General features: G+C 33.7%; 1 protein-coding gene across 5 annotated transcripts in view; it reads right to left on the bottom strand.

Annotated features, from left to right (window-relative positions):
- Positions 1-18779, bottom strand: part of TMTC2 (transmembrane and tetratricopeptide repeat containing 2) — a 370372-nt gene that overhangs the window by 63883 nt on the left and 287710 nt on the right. For all 5 annotated transcript variants that reach the window (XM_011374929.2, XM_023521201.1, XM_023521197.1 and 2 more), the window contains 2 exons: positions 16212-16293; positions 254-368 (listed from right to left, as the gene is read on the bottom strand). In XM_011374929.2, the coding sequence (XP_011373231.1) occupies positions 254-368; positions 16212-16293 (197 nt within the window). The remainder of the gene's footprint in view (positions 1-253; positions 369-16211; positions 16294-18779) is intronic.

The raw sequence follows: 18779 nt of genomic DNA, 5'->3' as shown, positions 1-18779 counted from the left end.
ATACTGTGTACATAAACTATAATGAAAAAGAGTCCTGACCGATTTTGACATGATTAAGTAGCACAATTAAGAATGTAGAATAATTTCATACACTATATAAAAGTCTAACCAATGTACTGTATACTCAAAACTAATAATAAAATTAAATTTAAAAAAGAATGTGGAATAAGGTGGTATGATAGGAGAATTGGTATACTTAATTGCTTTCCCAAAGCCACAGTTGGTCTTTTAACGTACAGTAGCAAAAACATACCTGAGCATGTGGGCAGCATTGAAGACCACGTCAAATTCTGTGCTGTCTAGTTCAGCTGCTTTTTTTGCCATCTCGGCTGCTTCTATGAGACGAGCTTCTTCCAGAAGAAATTGACCTGCAAAGTATGAAAGCAGGTGAGCTTCAATAATAATTCTGTGAAACAATTAAAGCTGCTATGGAGAAAAATATAAGAACAGTTATTAAGGTGCTGTGAAGCTAAGATTTATATGTGTCGTACATCTACAAGCTCATTATGCAGTCATTTTATATTCCTTTCCCGTAATTGCAGAACATTGCAATGTATCTCTCTGGTACATTAACAAAACTTTTTCTTAAAATAAAATCCTCTATAGATGATTAAAGCAAGAAATAAATGAACAAAAGACATGTTAAAATAATAAAATGAACAAAAGATATATACAATTATGTAAAAATGTAAAAAACAACTTAAAAAATTTTAAAGACTAACGAGATTAATGTTTTCTTTTTTCCAGTTTTACTGAGAAACAAATCATATATATCCCTATCTAAGTTTAAGGCATACAGCATGATGGTTTGATTTACATATTTTGTGACATGATTACCAATGTTTTCTATTGGTCAAAATGTTTGAGATTTAAGGTACTATATTAATTCAAATGCTGAATATACAGCTTAAGTGCAATATATTCCAATAAGCCACCAATCAACTGCTTTAAACATTCACCTATAAAGTCATTATATCATATGTTGCATCACTAGTATAAAATTTAGTTATTAGCTATAAATGTCTGAGCTAAGATGGTAGTTGCTTTGTAGGAAAAAAAAATACATATATTACAAATAGGAATTGAGTTGATTTTAATTATTGTCCTTTAAAACAGCTCCTGTCTCCAATGCGCACGTACAAACAGGACTACCCATATAGATATATTTATTTCTTATATTTAAGTAACACTAAAAGTATTAAAAGAACCTAGAAAGGTTGGTTTACCATTAATTCACTCTTAATTAGGTTGACTAATAAACATGGAAGAAATATTAACCCATTCAGATTTTTTAGATTACTTTCAAATCAGTTTTGCAATGTTAGAATTATTGCAGATATAGCCATACGTCTTTGAAACTGTACCTCAAGAATTGTTATGTAATGCTATCCCAGAATCACATTGTAAAGGCAAAGAAAACAACATAACTGTGGAGCCCAATTTTAAGGCTGTAAATATGCAAACAGAGAAAATAGGCTGCTTTTCTAGAGCTAGCGATTTAACAGTATAAATAATAATGTTAAGCCTTATCTTATACAGCTATTCAAAAGAAAACCAAATCAAGGGACGACAGAGATATGTAGAAACCATCCATGTAATTGACAGCCTTATAGAGTTGTGATCTAATAATTATTTCTTTTTGCTTTGGGCTTCCCATTTGCTTCAAGTTCTAGCCTTCAACAACATTAAAAATAGTTATAAAAATGATTTGCAAGTCCTGGGTTGCATAAAGAAACAGAAAAACTTTAAAAATGGTAAATCTTACCAGGTGGCTGTTGGAAAAGCCCATTAGTTCATCTAATAAATATTACAAATTATCTTCTAACCCAAAAATACCAGTTCTTAATATATAAGGGGACATTTTTCTGTTTTAAGGATTGTAATAAATCACAGCGACTGCCTGCATGTAAACATTTCTAAACTTCGATTGGTAAAGAATGGCCTAGGGTTTCAAGCCTACATTTTTAAATGAAGTGACAGTTTTAAGACCAGGACTTGGACACCTATCAGCTATTTCTGCAAAAGTTTTACATCACTTTCTTAGTTTGCCACTTAACACCCTGTGTCTTTCTCATGGCCCAAAACAGACATAATCGCTGGGCTAGAAATCATTAAGGAAACAGAGTTGTACACAGTTACATTTATAAATAGAAAAACACATCACTCATGAAATTCACGTGTGTGCTAACTCTACAAATACATTGATATGAGATCCAATATAAAGCATACATGCTTTAAAACAAGTAAAACTAGAATTAGACAATGTGTAGCACAACGAATAACTGCTAGTTCTTCAGATGTATCTTAGTAAAGGATAGTAGGCTAATCCCATTCTTCAGTTAGTTATGCTTATTATAGATTGTTTTTAAAATTAAAACATAAGATTAATTGCTACCTGTCTTCGAAGCATAATATATACCTAAGTAAATGCATAATAAATATATTACTTATGTGATGTTTCAACAAAGGATATTGTAAAAATTTATGAACTGTTCTTTTTCCTTTCCAGACAGCTATTAATTCTGAAATACATTCTGTTATTAATAGTTAGAAAAATGCAGCAATTAATTGAATAATGAAGGTTATTTTTTAAAAAATTCATTACTCCAGTCTGTAGAGAGAAAAGGAGATATAGTAGCTCTGGTAAAAAAAGGAGAAATAAAGAAGATGATGTCTATACTGGCGACATAGAGATAGACAGTGATAGGAAGTCTGTGTGATAAAGATAATGATGCTCAATGATACACATAAGAGGTCAGTTTATACTCAATGCCCCAGGGCAAAGATTTTCAAGCTTTATTAATGTTAAACATCTTTAATATTCAAAAACAACAAAAAAGAATAACAGTAACTAATTGTGTAAAATCAAATATACAATTTTTATCATAATTTAAAAGTATTTCCTTATACTTTAAGGAAGTTTTGCCATGTAACATGCACTTCTTAAACAGCTTTCAAGGTTCCAAAATTACATGAAACATATTTCTTTGTATTTCTTTGCAACAGAAATAATTCCCATATGATCATTTTATAACAGTAGAATTCATTCATCATACTAACATTCATGAAAACAATATCACAACATACTAGTTAGGTATTTGCACAATTCCCCTATTCTGTTCCCCACAGGCTATATATCTCAATAGTCCAGCATTAATATCGTATTATGATAAAGCCATAAAATATTACAGAATGTGAATCTTTTGGTATCTCTTTTTAACTAAATTTGAAAAGTTGAACTAAAGTTGAAAGTAAATTATTCTTCTATGTTTACAATGACTGTTCATTTGAAATATAGCTCAGAACTGATGAAAAATAGAACAATGAGCCTTTCAAACCCACAGAACCAATATAAATAGGTAAAAAAGACATAGTTGGTTTCTTCTCAATAACTACTCAAAGAACCTAAATTGATAGGGGAGTAATAAGTAAAAAAATTTACCCTTACTCTTTCTGAAAGACTCAAATCACTCTTCTTCCTCTAGCTTCATCTATTATTGCTTGCACCAGACACAGACTCCAGACCCTCTGAACTACTTAAGCTTCCCTTAGCGGAACCTACTGTTTCATATCTTTATTTATCCCAAACTCTCAGCCTCTAGGTTTTTTTCTCCACCTGAATCTCCTCTCCTGTCTTGCCTACCTATTTATAACTGGACATCTTTCATTTTTATACTCAAAACATTTCCTTCTTGGTGAATCCCTCTTTGACCAATTCCTAATAGTGTTAGAATTGCTCATGATTTAAATTCATTGCAATATAATTTGCCATCTAAACTAAAGATTTAAAAGAATAAAAGGGAATGATATTATTAATTATGCTGGAAGAAGAGGCTACAAGCCAGAATTATCCCAATATGGCCACTCCACTTACAGCACATGTGGCAGGATGTGGATCTCAGTCCTCTCATCTTTACTGCTCTGGGGAAGTGAAGCTGTTTACACAATAAGGCATTGAACTATTGCTATAAAAAGTGGTCAAAATTAGCAAGAGAGTTATAAGTGTTCTTCACTGAAGAACATAAGGGTCTGCAGTTATACTCACTAAGATTGAGCCAGATCCTGAGGTTTGTTGTGTAGGAGCAGCTCCTGGGGCTCTGAGAGTGAGAGTAGACTATAAAATGGAGCCAGGAAACAATGGGGAGAAAAGATGGTTGAAAAAGGAAAGCCAAAAGACTTGAGGAAGGCAGGCATTTAGGGGAGTTCATCTACATTTGGTGAATTCTGCAAGGCCTGAATTCAAGGTTACTTTTCCCAGTAGTTCTCAAGCTTTAGTGCATATCAGAATCACCTAGAGGGCTGTATGTAACAGAAAGTTGGGCCCTGTCTTCAGAGTTTCAGATTCAGTGGGTCTGGGGGAGAGACTATTATTTGCATTTTAACAAGTTCCCAGCTGCTGTTTCTGTGGCTAATCCGGTGCTCACAGTTTGAAAACCAGTGTCTTACAGAAACATCAAAATAATCTTTTGCACCATTCTCTGGACTCTATGTCTGGGATTAGCTACCAGTTAGTCTGAGCCCTTTGTTGAACAACTGCATGTGCCATGCCCCTCCCTTCTATTATGGGCATAATTACAAGGCCTCACATTGTATATGTGTAGAAAAGAAATGGATGTGTATAAACAAGACATACTCATTTAATGTAAATTTCCTCTTTCAAACTTTTAAAATAAGGAGATTTCAGTGTTTTATTCCTCACATGCAGAAGAGATTTCTGAGAAAACACTTCTCTTTCACATATAGAAGACAAACACATTTTTTTGTGTGCTTGGTAATAGAGTAGAATTTCAAATAAAGAAACCACAAAAATCTTAAGAAAAATATATTTTGCTCTCATGGGTACCACACTTTATCATTATTTCTTTGGTTTGTAATTTGTCTAACCCAAGTTAATTATTATCATCTTATTTAATTGTCTGAAATTAAAGGGGACAAAAGAAAAAAAACGAGATGAGAAATTATAAAGGGAAGAAAAAATCTTCTGAGTAGGGAAAAACAGAAGAGAGTATAAAAAGAGGAAGCATTCTCTAGATGTGTAGATACAAAGAGTGTTAAGTCTCCTCACAGGCTAACAGAACAAAGGGAAAAAACAGTCAACAGTTCTGGATTCAACTGTTTCAACATTAGAATCATACCTTTTCTTCTCTGGAAAATTCTCTAACTGAACCATTTAAACTACTTAGTTTTTACCAACATTGCAATATGACAATCCTGTGAAGATCTATTCCTCAGTAATTCCTGGATTTAAAATGCTGTCCGAAAGGTAGAAATCCATAAAAATGTAGCTGAACTTAAGCTATAGGCTTGAACACTACTTTGTACAAGTTCTACATATAAACTCCATAGATTAGTTGGGACTGGTATTTCTTACTAAAATACTATAAAAAATTCACTCATGTTCATTGCAACTAAATTAAGGAGCTAAAACATCTGTAATAGGTGTCATTATGATACAATTATTTTTAGAAAAAAATCATTCATATGTAGCTTTAAAAAATGTACAAAGGCAAATGAAAATCTCATAAATAGCAACTAGAATATAACATTTACATTAAAATAGTTGCCCTTGGAACAGACATCAGTTTATCAAAATGTATCTAAATCATCTTACTTATACTGATACCATCCTGTCTCAAGCCATCACCTCACCCTGAATTACAGCATAACCTCCTAACTGGTCTCTATACTTGTGCCCTTGATCTTACAGAGTATTCTCAACTCAGCAGTCAGAGTGTTCCTGTTAAAATGGAAGTCAGATCCCATCACTCTACAACCGAGATAGGAAAAGTGAAGGTCATTACATTGAACTACACAATCTGATATGATCAGCATGGGGTTCCTTCCCCCATGGCCCTTCCTCAGTTCTCTGACCTCATCTCCTTTGTCTCCTACTACTCTCCTTGGTCACATATTCAGTCTACATTGACCTCCTGCCCTCCGTCTAACATGTAAGATGAACAAAGGCTCTTGATTCAGAGTCTAGGAATGCTCTTTCTCAGAATATCACAGTGGCTCATTCTCTTATTTCCTGGTACAACGTGGTGATTTTTAAATACATCTTCAATAACAGGACTGAATTAACCAATAATATCTCTATGTGGCTACTTGCTTCATCTAGAATGAAGCAAGCTAGAATCTAGCTAGCAAATGTTACCGGTATCTCTATTAATAACCTCTCACTTTACAGTGATTTTAGGCAAGGCTGCAACGAATGGCCACACATGCTGAGTGCTGCACAATTACCAAAGGTGCCACTCACAGTGAAGTTTCTATGAATGGTGTCTCCTAGATTTGCGCAACATAGCAGCCCTAGTTTTAGATCTCTGAGTTTCCTTTGGAATACAACAAATAATCCTTCAAAGCTATTCTAATTCTAGAACAGTTCAAACCATGCAATTTTGGCTAAAGTCTATTATATTTCATTGTGCTGTGGAATAAATGCAATAGTCTGAGAAAGGAAGAAGAAACAGTAGCTTAATATATCCATTCCAAAAATGTACATTGTAGCTATTATATACAAAACATGGTGATACTTGCAGTCAGGAATACAAAGATAAATTGTGATGTTTATCTTTGAAACAGTTCCATTCTAGTAGAGGGAAGAGGAGATTATGGAAATAGTTTAACCACAAAATAGATATAAATTTGAAAAGGGAGGTACAAGGTATAACAGGCTAAGTGCATCATATCTAAGTGGAGGTAAATTTGTGTTTAGTTTTGTTTATCTTGTAATTAGATTTAAATATGCATAGAATAAAGGGCACAAGTGAATTCTGACAAAGTGGCTATGGTCCTACAATCAGCAGCCAGATCATGACAGATTATCAGCATCCAGAAGAAATTGTCTATACCTGAGGACTACTTTTTCGAAGACTCAAATCATTGGAGCAGGGAAAAAGCCACGTGGAAGTGTTTGAGCTGACTGGCTTTGGTGAAATCTAATGTAACAAGTTGGGTGGGTAAAGTGAAACTATGGTGAGGAATTCCTGGGTATTTCTATTAGGGGAGGCGAGTTATGCATTCCTTATAAGACAGAGGGGATAACTCAATGGTAAGGATTTAGACTAGCTTTCCAAAGGAGATGCTGCTAGAAAGGCTGATTACTTGTTAATGGTTGCTAATTATGTCTGGGAGAATTAAAAATATGGAGGGGAATCTTCTCCTTTGCTTTTCTGAAGGAAGGTTTGCAGAGTGTCTCTCTTGCTGAACAGCCCTTGCATTTTAGGCATGCTTCTACTCTGTAAAACCAATCTCTCTCCCCTTTCATTAGTTTTGTTGCTTTGCGTTTTTTGCTCTTGGCAGCCTGAGTTAATAAAGGCTCTGGTTTACTGAAACCCAATGTGATAAGTATGCTATAGTTACCATCCAAGGAAACAGGTGTGTTGGTGAACAAGGGCACCCAGGAGGTCAATCTAGACTCCTCGGTTTGAGGTTGGGAAGCCCTGGATCTGTCCCTAAATGAACATGAGACCAAGAATTTGCCCTGAATTGAACAGATGGCATTAAATATGTCTAGTGCAAAGGAGATTAGAACAGCAGGCCAGGGCTCTGTGCTCAAATGGAAAGGAGGTCAGGAAGGTTTGTATTGCTTTACTGAATTTATTTCTCCATGACTCTTTCCAAAAGGGTTAAGAGATACCAGAAAACCACTGAGAGAGTTATGAAGACTGTCAGGTGGGGAGTGGAAATTAGTGGGGGCGAGAAGAAAGGAGAGGCTGGGGAGGAACTGAAGGGAAAAGAGAGAGAGAAGGAATGGAGGAAGGAACAAGGAGGGCTAAGGAACACAATCCCATTATAGTTTTAATATATTAATTCAGTAGGGATCAAGTGTGTCCATTAAAGAAAATAAGTTCATGCTAGGCTTCAAACTGAGTTTTATCACCTAAGGGAAACACACAGAGGAAAAGATGTAACTAGATGAGGGGTACGACCTAATCAAAGACATAGAGGTAAGTAGCATTTTTTTTCTAGGATATTATACATTGTTAGAGAAGAGATGAGGTAGACAGAAGGATTCAACACAGGTCCTGAAGTCACTAACAAAATGAGTATGACTGAGACTAAATTACAGTGGGTGGTAATGAGAATGGAGACAGGTGGGTCAAAGAGCTTATATCTTCTTCCTAAAATGAGCTCAGTCTTCTCATTGGGTTCCTAAGCCATCTGAATGGGCTTTTCTGAGGTACTCATTTACTGACATGTCCACTAAGGCACAGAAGAGTTAACTGAAGGTTACACAAACTTTGGGAACAATTGTTTTAATTAAGACAAAAGTAGAATGCAAAAAAGAATCTCGAAGTGCTTTCAATTGCTAAATCAAAATATTCTAAGATGGTCAAAAAGTACCTTTCTCTCTTCTCTTTCCCTCTCCTCTCTTTCCTCCCTGTCTCCTCTTTTTCTATTCCTATTTACTTGTTATTTATAATCCTTATTCTTCTCGCAAGCAATTCTCTTTCTCTCTGGTCTTTTAACTGCATACTGATGAGTAAGTTTCCCTTTTATCTTAATTCATAGGTTTTTATTCTAGATCCTCTTGCCAAATTTCTGTTCCGTATTTATATATCTTATTCAAAAATTTTTCTATGTGATCCATTCTCCAGAATACTAATATGGTTTCTGGTATAATTTTAAGTAATAAATGTCCATTGTTACAATTTCTTGAGCATATATTACATGCTAGTTATTTTATAAAACTGTAAATGAATCCTCACAATTTGAGACAGTAGTAATCATCTCCAGATTAAGAAACTGAGGAACACAGAGGCAAGTAGAAGGCAGAACATGCTCAGGGAGATAATCAGCAGTAGGGCTGGGCATGCCTCTTTCTCAAATCCATGATCCACTGTCCAAAATCCACTGCACTCTCTGCTACTTAAGCCAAAGTTTAATTCAGTTCTTATTATCTTGCTTTTGTGGTTTCTTGAGTCCTATACAGAAACAGATTCAAAAGAATATATGTAAATTTTTGCTGTGGTTTGAATGTGTGTGCCTCCTGCCCCATCCATGTGTTGAAATCTTAATCCCCATGGCTATGGTATTTGGAGGTAGGGCCTTTGAGAGGTGCTTGGCCATGACGGTGAGCCCTTATGAAGGTCCCTTATAAAAGAGACCCCAGAGAGCTTCCTTGCCTCTTCCACCACTTGAGGACATAGAGAGAAGACAGCTGTAAATGAGGAAGGTGGAATTCTGTTAAATAACTTTTGGATAATTACCTAGTTATCATAATGATTTTCCTGTTATCCTTTCTACAAACTATCTGAAAAAACAGATTAAGATGCTCATTCTTTTGCATTTTATTAAAGTATATATTTCCTCATAAAGTAATGTATTCATAAGAAAATGTAAAATAAATAGAACCGCTAAGCCTGGCAAAATAAAATTGGCCAAAAAGCCAAAACATCCATTCCCGTTTGTTTGTTTGTTTTGCTTTGCCTTTTTAATGATACAGTTATGTTGTAGAACTTAATCATTCTTCATTTACAATAACATAGGCAGTGGTCTCTGTTATTATATATTCTTTATAAACTTATTAAGATTTACATTTCATCAAGTGGGAATAGCCTTAATTTATTTAATCATTTCTCTTTTTCAAGCATTTAGATACTTTCCTCTTTCTGCCTCCAATAAATAGCAATTCTGTGTTCCAATTGTTACCTTTGTTGATAATCTTAAACATAAAAAGTTATATTTTTAAAGATATATAATAGAGAGAATTACTGAGAATAAGAGCTAAAGCAGCTTAAGTTTTACATTATCATTATCATTTGGGATTTCATTGAATTTAAATTTCTTTGACCTCTAATGAAATTGTATGTTTATGTATCTTTGAAAACCTGTTTTATATAACTTTTTATGTTTTAGCAGGCTTAGTGTTTATATCCTTTGGTCTTTGTATTCTATCAATTTTCCTTGTAGTTTTACAAAGTTTCTCATGTCTTAAGTAGACTGATATTTTGCTTTTATGGAAATTATTTCCTATCACATTACTATTTGTCCTTTAATCATATTCCTTTTTGGAAATATATTAATTCTTTAATTTTTCCTTTATTTTTTGCTTGTAAGTTAGAGAATCTTTTTCCTGTTGTTTTTTTTTTTTTCCCCCATTTTATTCATGGGAAATTTTAATTTCCTAAGGCTTCGGAAAGTATTTCATAAAATACACACAGATATAAAGATCAAGTGATATTAAATTATTAGACCCATTGTAACAATAGGAAATTTAAAATAAAAAATCATAGGTAAGCAATAAAATAGTTTGGAATAACATTTAGAAAAATACTACTCTAGTTATACATCTGTGAACTGCCTGTGCTATCCTTGTGACAGGAAACACTACTTTAACAAAATGTTTCGATCTTAAATAGGAAATATAATTGTAATCTCAATGTAATTTAGCAAAGACTCACCAAAAATGTATTTTCATTTTTAATCAAGGAAATATCATTATTTAGTTCATTATTTAATTTTAAAAATTACTCTTGCAGTTTCTGAAGTGACTAAAAATGAAATGCTACAATGCAACCAAATGTCAGTTCATGCTATCTTCTAACTAGTTTTAATTATGAATAATAAAAAAATAACCACAGGCCTCTCACAGATTCAACCCAGATTTCAAGTTGCTTCTTTTAGTGTTCACTGATGAAAAATCGAATTTAATATTTTAACAATTTCCTCCAGTACTTGTTTTTAAAATAAAATGTAATAGTATATAAACCATCTTGGAGAAAAACAAACAAGTACAATATTAACAGTAGAAAGTTCTGGACTTAATTTGAAAGAGCTGGACTTCTCAAATTATTCCCCAACTATATTTGTTGAATATTTCTGATTCAGAGAGTCACTTGAAATTCCTAACTTCTGTTATCTCTGTCAAATGTGGTTGGGATTCCTTCCTACCTCACAGGAGTTAGATGACCAAAAAAGATCAGGGTTAAGAAAGCACTCGATAAGATTGCCAGTGTTTGATAAATGTAGTAAGACATTGCCAAGGTTTTAAAATTGATAGTAGAGACAAATAATAATAATTCAGGTAATTACAGTTTTAAAAAATTCTATACTTCTCTGTGGGCCCAAGAGAAAGAATGATAGAATGATCTTCACTGTTAGAAATAATTTCATGATTGTCTGGACCAGCCTGTTCACTGTCCAGATGCTTGTGTTCTCTCTAATGTCCTTACAAACCCACACTTAAAACATCTTCAATGAGAACTCATTTTATAACCTGACAGCTCTCATAATTTGGATGTTCCTCCTATGAAGCCAGAATATGTTTCTCATACCTCCTAGATCAGGTCCTAGTTTTTCCTTTGCACTATTTCCCAGACATATGCTGTGTCTTCTGCCTCAAGCATTTTCTGTGCTTTAATGTTCTCCATTACACCTCTTCATTTCTATCCTTTTGTCTGGTGATCTCCTACTCATCATTCCAATATAGTTTACATGTAAGCTCATCAGGCATATTTCTCCTGCACCCCAGCCACTCAGGTCAAGGCACTTTAATTATATTGCATCGCCTCTTTAAAACTAGTTACAGTTGTAATTAAATCATTATTTTCATAATTTGTGCCTTCCTCAGCAGTTTGCTATCTCCATTGGAGACTCTCTTGTTCCTTGCCATGTCCCTACACTAGTATAGTGCTTGAGAAATATTGAGCTTGGGAAAAGGTTCAGGACTCATCACTGTATAGCTGAACCCTTGGAAATGAACATCACCCAGAGAGAGTATCAATAATGAAGAAAATGAGGATAAAAGCTTTACTCTTAGAAATGGTTAAGAGGTAGACAGAAAAATATAAAAAAATCCAAGTTCTACATTAAAAAAACAACACTTTTTAATACCGTTTATCGCAATCTGCTCCCTTTTAACTTTTTATACTTCTGTCCTTAATATCAAATGAATTCCCATTTGCCTAGATTTATACATAGTAGGTATCTTATAACAAATGTGTATTAAGTTGTTTCAGTCTATATCAAATTTACTGCTATGTACATGAAAGAAACATTTATAATGTATTCTTTTTATCTCTTGTCTATCATTCTTTTGACAAAACCTTCCTATTGGAGTCATAGGAAAAATCCACAGAGAATCCTTTGAATTATAGGCCTGTATGAGGCATGAAGGCACCAAATCCTCATCTTTGACATTTATAAACTAAATTCCACAAAGAATTAACATGATTGGTTTCATATAGACATTGGAATACACTGTAAGCTTGATGACATATAAATACAACATTATACTATCACTGATATCATAATTTGAAACCTATTTTCTACACATTCCTTAAAATTCTTGATAAAGACCAATGAGAGATTGAGTATATATTACAAACAACATGAAATCTGAGTATTAGAAAACATTTTGGAAGCCCACATCAACCCTTTCACTTTACAGATGAGGAATCTTAATCCCAGAGGTTATAGATACCAGAGTCCAACATTTAACCAACTTATTGAACCAATTTTATAAGCCTGCCTAGCTCTCTTTCTTGCAAGTCAACCTGAAGAAAAAAAGGCAATCTGCAATGCAATTCCTTTCCCCCAGATAAAAAACTAGTGGATTTAAAATACAAATAACTGTTAGAGCTTTTAAATACTGCCTTCTAATTGCCAGTGTAGCCAATATAAACTCCTATAATTCCCTCTGTCAAGTCTCAAGTGGATGGCATTTTCCGTCACTTGTATCATTAACAGGCAAATCAAAAGCACATAAAATCACCCAGGAGAGTGAATTTCCGACAGAACAAAACTCATCCACTCTGTATTTTCATTGGTATTTGCGAAAGCATTTAAAAAAAGACTCAAGACAATATGCATATTTCATTTAAAAATTTACTTTTAAGCTGAAGGCACGTTATTATTCATTCAATTCATGGGTATAAATAGTCTAAGAATATCCATAATCGGTAAGTTAGAGAAGAACTGATATGCAAGTCATAGTATGTATCTTCTTGGACATGAAGTAATAAAAATTCTGATGGAACAACCATTCAGTCAATTTATCCAATTCTAATATTCAGTTCTAAAATGGAAAATATTTACTAGACGGGCACTTTGATTAACTGTGTCACCGAGTCAGCCTTGCAATATACAGATGATGTACTATAGAATCGTACACTTGAAATCTATATAATTTAATTAACCAATCAACCCCAATAAATTTAATAAATAAAAAAAAACATAGAATGAAGAATATTCCTGAGCTCAACCAACACTTATTGCAATATAGTAGATACTGATATTGCAAAATGAAAACAAGTCCACCCTATGTTGTAATCATCTTAGAATTTTCTAAAGAAGGTAAATGTACAATTTCAATAAAAATATTTACATTCCCACAACCATTCCCTAGTCCAAGCCACAATCATTTCTTGCCTAAAACACAGCAATGAAGTTAGTTCCCTTTGCTCTACTCTGACCTTTCTGTAATCCTGTGTTCTCCACATGGTCCCATCTACTGCTCTTAGAATAAAATGCAAACTCCTTAGCTTGGTCTACAAAGCCGCATGGGTTCTATCTATCTCTGCCTCCTGCCAGAGCTTCTCTCCTCCCACTTTCCTTTCTGGTTCAGTATGCTGCAGTCACATTAGCCTTATTTCTGTGATGTGAACATAAGCTTGGTCTTGCCTGTAACCTTTGAAGTTACTGTTTCTTCTGTCTGAAATGCTCTTACCTGGCTCTTCAAATAGCTGGCTTAAGCATATGGATTTCAAATATCATCTCCTCAAAGATGCTTTACCTGACTACTTGGTTTCAACAAGTACCCAACTTCTCACCTCATCACCTTCTAAAAATGACACCATCCTACTTACTTCCTACATAGCACTATTCACTTTAAAAAAATAGGACAATGCCTCACTCCTGCTAGATCTATCTTATACATGTTAAAATTAATAAAATAAAAACCCTTCCCTAAGAATTTTAAGCCACAATGATGCTCTCTAAAACTATGCACAGAAGGGCCTACTAACAAAAAATATCTATCTACCTATCCAGCCACCTACCTGTCTATCTACTAATTTTTTAAAAAGAAATGGAACATATACCATAAGAAAAAGCAATGTCAGTTTTCAAAGAACCAAAAATTTAGTTACTTACAACTAACTTGGGGATGTCAACTTCATTTTTCTAGGCTTCAATCTACTTATTTGCACAACAAAATGATTATATTAGGTATTTTTAAAAAAATTTTCCAGTTCTACATTTTAGTTATTTGAAGTAGATTTCCCCTAAATTAAAATCATTGGTATTTCTTTAAATGCACCTTTTTTTTTTTTTTTTAACAATCCGAGCACACTGAGATAGAAATATCAATAACTAAATTATGGGCCTCTTGTCTGTTGGTATTTTATTTTGCCTTAACTATTCCTTTTTGATGCCTCATCTTGAGACTTTCCCATTTCCTACTCAAGAGTGGAGGAAAAATACTGAAACTATTTTATAAAATTATATTGAATTATGCAATCATTCCTCTCTCAGAAAATAAATGTACTTCTAATAATGTATGTATGCCCCCAAATTTTAAATAATCCAGGGGGACTAAGAGAATCAGTCTTTAACACATGTGTTTACAGAACATATGTTATCACCGTTTTCCAAATAACATATACAATAAAGAATTTATTGTGCTTTCTGTTAAAACTAAATCTAAACATTTCTCATGGGAGAAATATTCCCTACTACCACAACTGAAAAAAATCAGCAGTATGATGTAATATAAAAATAATAATAAATAAAAAGATAGAAATGTTGGTAAAGACAAAGAAGCCAGAATAAAAGGGGACTAAGGGGTCTAACTCTTTAATACAATAGTGATGTTTTTCAAATAAAGCAATGATGAAGTATAAAGGAATTGATTGTAAAAAATCTAAAGCATATAATAAAATTATGGGAAGCAACCTTAGAAGATGCAGTAAGTAGAATTAGTGTGACATAAAGGAAATGCAGGCAGCAAGATAAGAAAATAAAAGTATTTCATAAAATGAAATGACAGGAGGTCCTTTAGCACTCTGAAAATAATCTTGGGACTATTTTAATGCACAGTAAGGGTACCCAAAATAGTATGCATAAGAAAATCCTAATTTAAAATACTTCATATAAGAAAACCTATAAAAATAAATTCTGTAGCGAACCTAAATTAGTTGATTGCTTCTTAACATGGCAATGAATCTGCATCGTGAAACAAAATCAGAAGTGGTTATGCAATAAGTTGTGTGAAATTACATGCTGTGTTATGCTGGAGAGGTAAAGCATCACAAGCCTAGGTTTATAAACATATCCACACAATATAAATAAACAAATGGAATTGTGGTTGACTAAGTATATCCTCCATTTTACTATTTCCATTCTTCCACACTCAAGCCTCTCACTGTTTGATTTTTACTAGTTGGAAAATGTTAGAAAGATTTAAATGTTATACAAGCATATCAGCTTTATTTCCTCAAGATTTAATTTCCATCCACCTTTAAGTTTATTACTTGATAATAACTAACACATTAAAGCCAATGGTGGTCACAAAACACTTTTTTTTCCAAGGGATTAGAAAAGGTAAATGTTTTTTGGCTCGTTGAAAGCCATTCCAACTGCAAATCTGGTAGAAATAAGCACAATCTTACACAACACCAAACCAGCAATATTACTTTGCCTCACTTAACACATGACTCACTACTAATGACAGAGTGGAGTGTGACAGAGTTGTTATATAAATTCACTCTACACTGATTAAGGCCAAGGCTAAAATGAATTAGAGTCATCCTTTACGCCCTTTACAGTTTATTCCTGACCTCAATCTCGAGCATGTAGAGGCTGCTGTGCATTCATATCTTCCAGAAAGCAAGATTTTGAGGCCAAAATGTAAACCTTTAAAATTTCAAAATGATACATTTGATGAGCAATAATACATTATCTTATAGAATGAAAAGAGAGCTGATATTTGGATTATATACTATGCATCAGGCAAGTAGCAAGGTGTTTTCCTGATGAGACCTCACTGACCTTGAAAGAAACAACTGTAAAAACACCTTCCCCATTGAAGTCCTCTAAAAATTTCTAAGGAAAATATAATGCATAGCCTCTTTAATATGACTGGTTTGAACGAAGAGGTAAGACTATAGAATGAGGCTAAATCTGAAATCTTTACCAGCAAAATCTAAATCTCATGTCAATGTTAATAAGAAATTTGGAGGGCATGGAAAAAACTATCAACCACTCACCATAATGCATGTAACAGTTTCCTTTGGTGGGATCCAGCTCAATAGCCTTCAAGAAGAACTTTTCAGCCTCACTCTTACGACCCTTGAAAAATAGAGAAAATGGATGATTCAGCAGCGGATCACAAGGGATTCTTCACCTCCTGGGCCCAAATGAAGCAGACTAATGTTTACTTGGTAATTATCATCAAAAAATGTTTTTTTTTTAAGTAAACAAAGATGATCAAGGAAAATATGTTGAGAGAGAAGACTTAAGTGGGAATCCTGGGAAACACCAAGATTAGAAGAACAGAAAATGAGAGTGAATTCATAAAGAGATTAAAAAGAAGGGGCCAGAGAAGCAAGAGAAAAAAGTGAAAAAATGGTTTCACAGATAAGATAGTTTCAAGGAATGGCGAGAAACATTATCATTTTCTATTACATATTCTCCCTTCAATCTGCTTCTTCTTCATTCTTCCTTGTAAAGAATTATGACCATTTTAGTTTTTGAGATGATTTTGTCCTAATCGTTAAATTTATACATGAAAAAAATTCATCATATTTGTTGAATTGCAAACAACCACTGCTTATCTTTACATTGTCATTCAGGACTCCAGGATTTAATCTAAAGGCAGACCATCTTCTTAACTATAGTTTCAAATAAACATTACAATCATTTTCAGAGAGCAGTAAGCAAAAAGTCAAGGGAAAGGCTTATATGCAATAAATTGATTTTTCATGAAACGAAAATCCTAATTCAGACAGATTCTAGACGTGTACATTTTTCACCTGGTTATTGCTTCAGAATCACAATTGCCTATAGGGTAACAAAAAGGGGTGGCCTGAAGTTAGAGAAAAGCTGAAGAACTTTCCTAGAGAGTTCTGTCCTGTCCTGTAAGGTTAGAATGAAGATTGATGCTGACTGCAAGTGGCAGTCAGATGCTGGATGGTGTCCAGAAGTCATGGTCCAAAGTAAAGAAAAATGATCTTAATTGCTCATTCTTTCTATCACCCACATGAACTTCAAATGATATTTTTTTTCTTTCTTCACATATATTTTAAACTAACTGTTAAGGAGATAAATCTTCCAAAGCCAGAGGTGTATGATGATTAACCTAATAATATTCTACATTCTGTGCAACTTTGACTCATTTATATATGCCCTCCTTTTTGTTCATTAACTCAATTTTTAAAAAATCTACTCTTGTTACATCCTTTATTCACCCATTTCCCAACAGGTAGGACTTACTTACGGCCTCTGCTGCCTATAGCTAGTGGTAACCCAATAATCACAAAATTGACTTCCTCATTTCTCTTTAAAACTGCTCTAAAATTAAAGTATATTTTTTTTTAAAAAAAGGATAACAATAAATATTTCATAAGATTATTGAATTATCCAAGGCAATACACACAAAGTAGTTATTATAATAACTAGGCATATTGTAAGTTTGCAATAAATATTATTTCATGCGTGTGTGTGTATATATACTATATATATATAGTATGCAATAGAATGCAAAATTCTGCATGACAAAGAATATATTTTGTTATATACACCACTGCAAAAACACATGGTCAGCCTTTAAATTGTCATTGGAAAATGATGTATGAAGAACTTACAGATGATAATAAAAGATGCAAAATGAAAACTGTATTGGTAGAGAGTTTGTAGAAATGTTATTATGCAAAGAAAAAAAGGATCTGTAAACTTTTTTTCAGTATAGAAGAGAAGAAGCTGGTTAATTTATCAATGTCACAGTAAGTGGGGTAAAATAGTTGTGCATAGTCCACTGGCAAAACAATAATACGTAGTGTTAAAAAAACGTACATCAGAACCCAAAGGACAGTGGTCTCTGGCTGTTCCACAGACCAGGTTATGAAAAGAAATGAACCCCATAACTCCTAGATGCAAAATAAACACATCAAAAGCCAGACCGTGCTTTCGGTGGGTGTTGGGGTGGGGAGATTGAGAGAAAGAGTATCAAACCATCATGCAAAAACCTATGTTTCTGCTTTGACCACTATTTTTTAGTCAAGTGCCAAATAATAAGGAGGAAAATAAAATCCTTACAAGAGTATACAAAATCAAGGGTCGACCAAATGCGTAAGCTATCCAGACTCATTACTAAGTCTTAGGAAGTGGCTTAGAGGTAACATTATGTTTAATCAAATTTATTCTTTCACCTATTACTGCTGTAAAGGGATGGCAGTTGAAAAAGTGGAGAGGAAAAAGTTATTTCTCAGCAGGTTTTTCTTGGTGTCTTTTAGAGTACATCAGCATTTTCTACAAGCAAGAATTACAGAGTAAGCCACTGGTTGTACAAACTCCTCACATCAAACACCATTACTCATTTCATATATTGGTTGGGATTTCTGGACACGTGTGTTGGTTCAGAAAACCAAGAAAAAGGGACTGTGGTCAGCTGTGACAAATAAGGGAAATGTGAGTTGAGAGGCTCAGTTTCTACTGCCAGCTCTATGACTTGTTCTTTGCTTGTTCCTTTATTTTTGTAGGTTAAAAATTACTTATTGAATGCCTACTATTTGCTTTGCACAGTTCTAAGTACTGGGGATATAACCGTGAACGCAGAG

The sequence above is a fragment of the Pteropus vampyrus genome, unplaced genomic scaffold (genome assembly GCF_000151845.1).
Source record: "Pteropus vampyrus isolate Shadow unplaced genomic scaffold, Pvam_2.0 Scaffold9, whole genome shotgun sequence".
Taxonomy (NCBI): domain Eukaryota; kingdom Metazoa; phylum Chordata; class Mammalia; order Chiroptera; family Pteropodidae; genus Pteropus; species Pteropus vampyrus.
The sequence above is the reverse complement of the archived record's forward strand: the minus strand, read 5'-3'. Positions and strand labels throughout refer to the sequence as shown.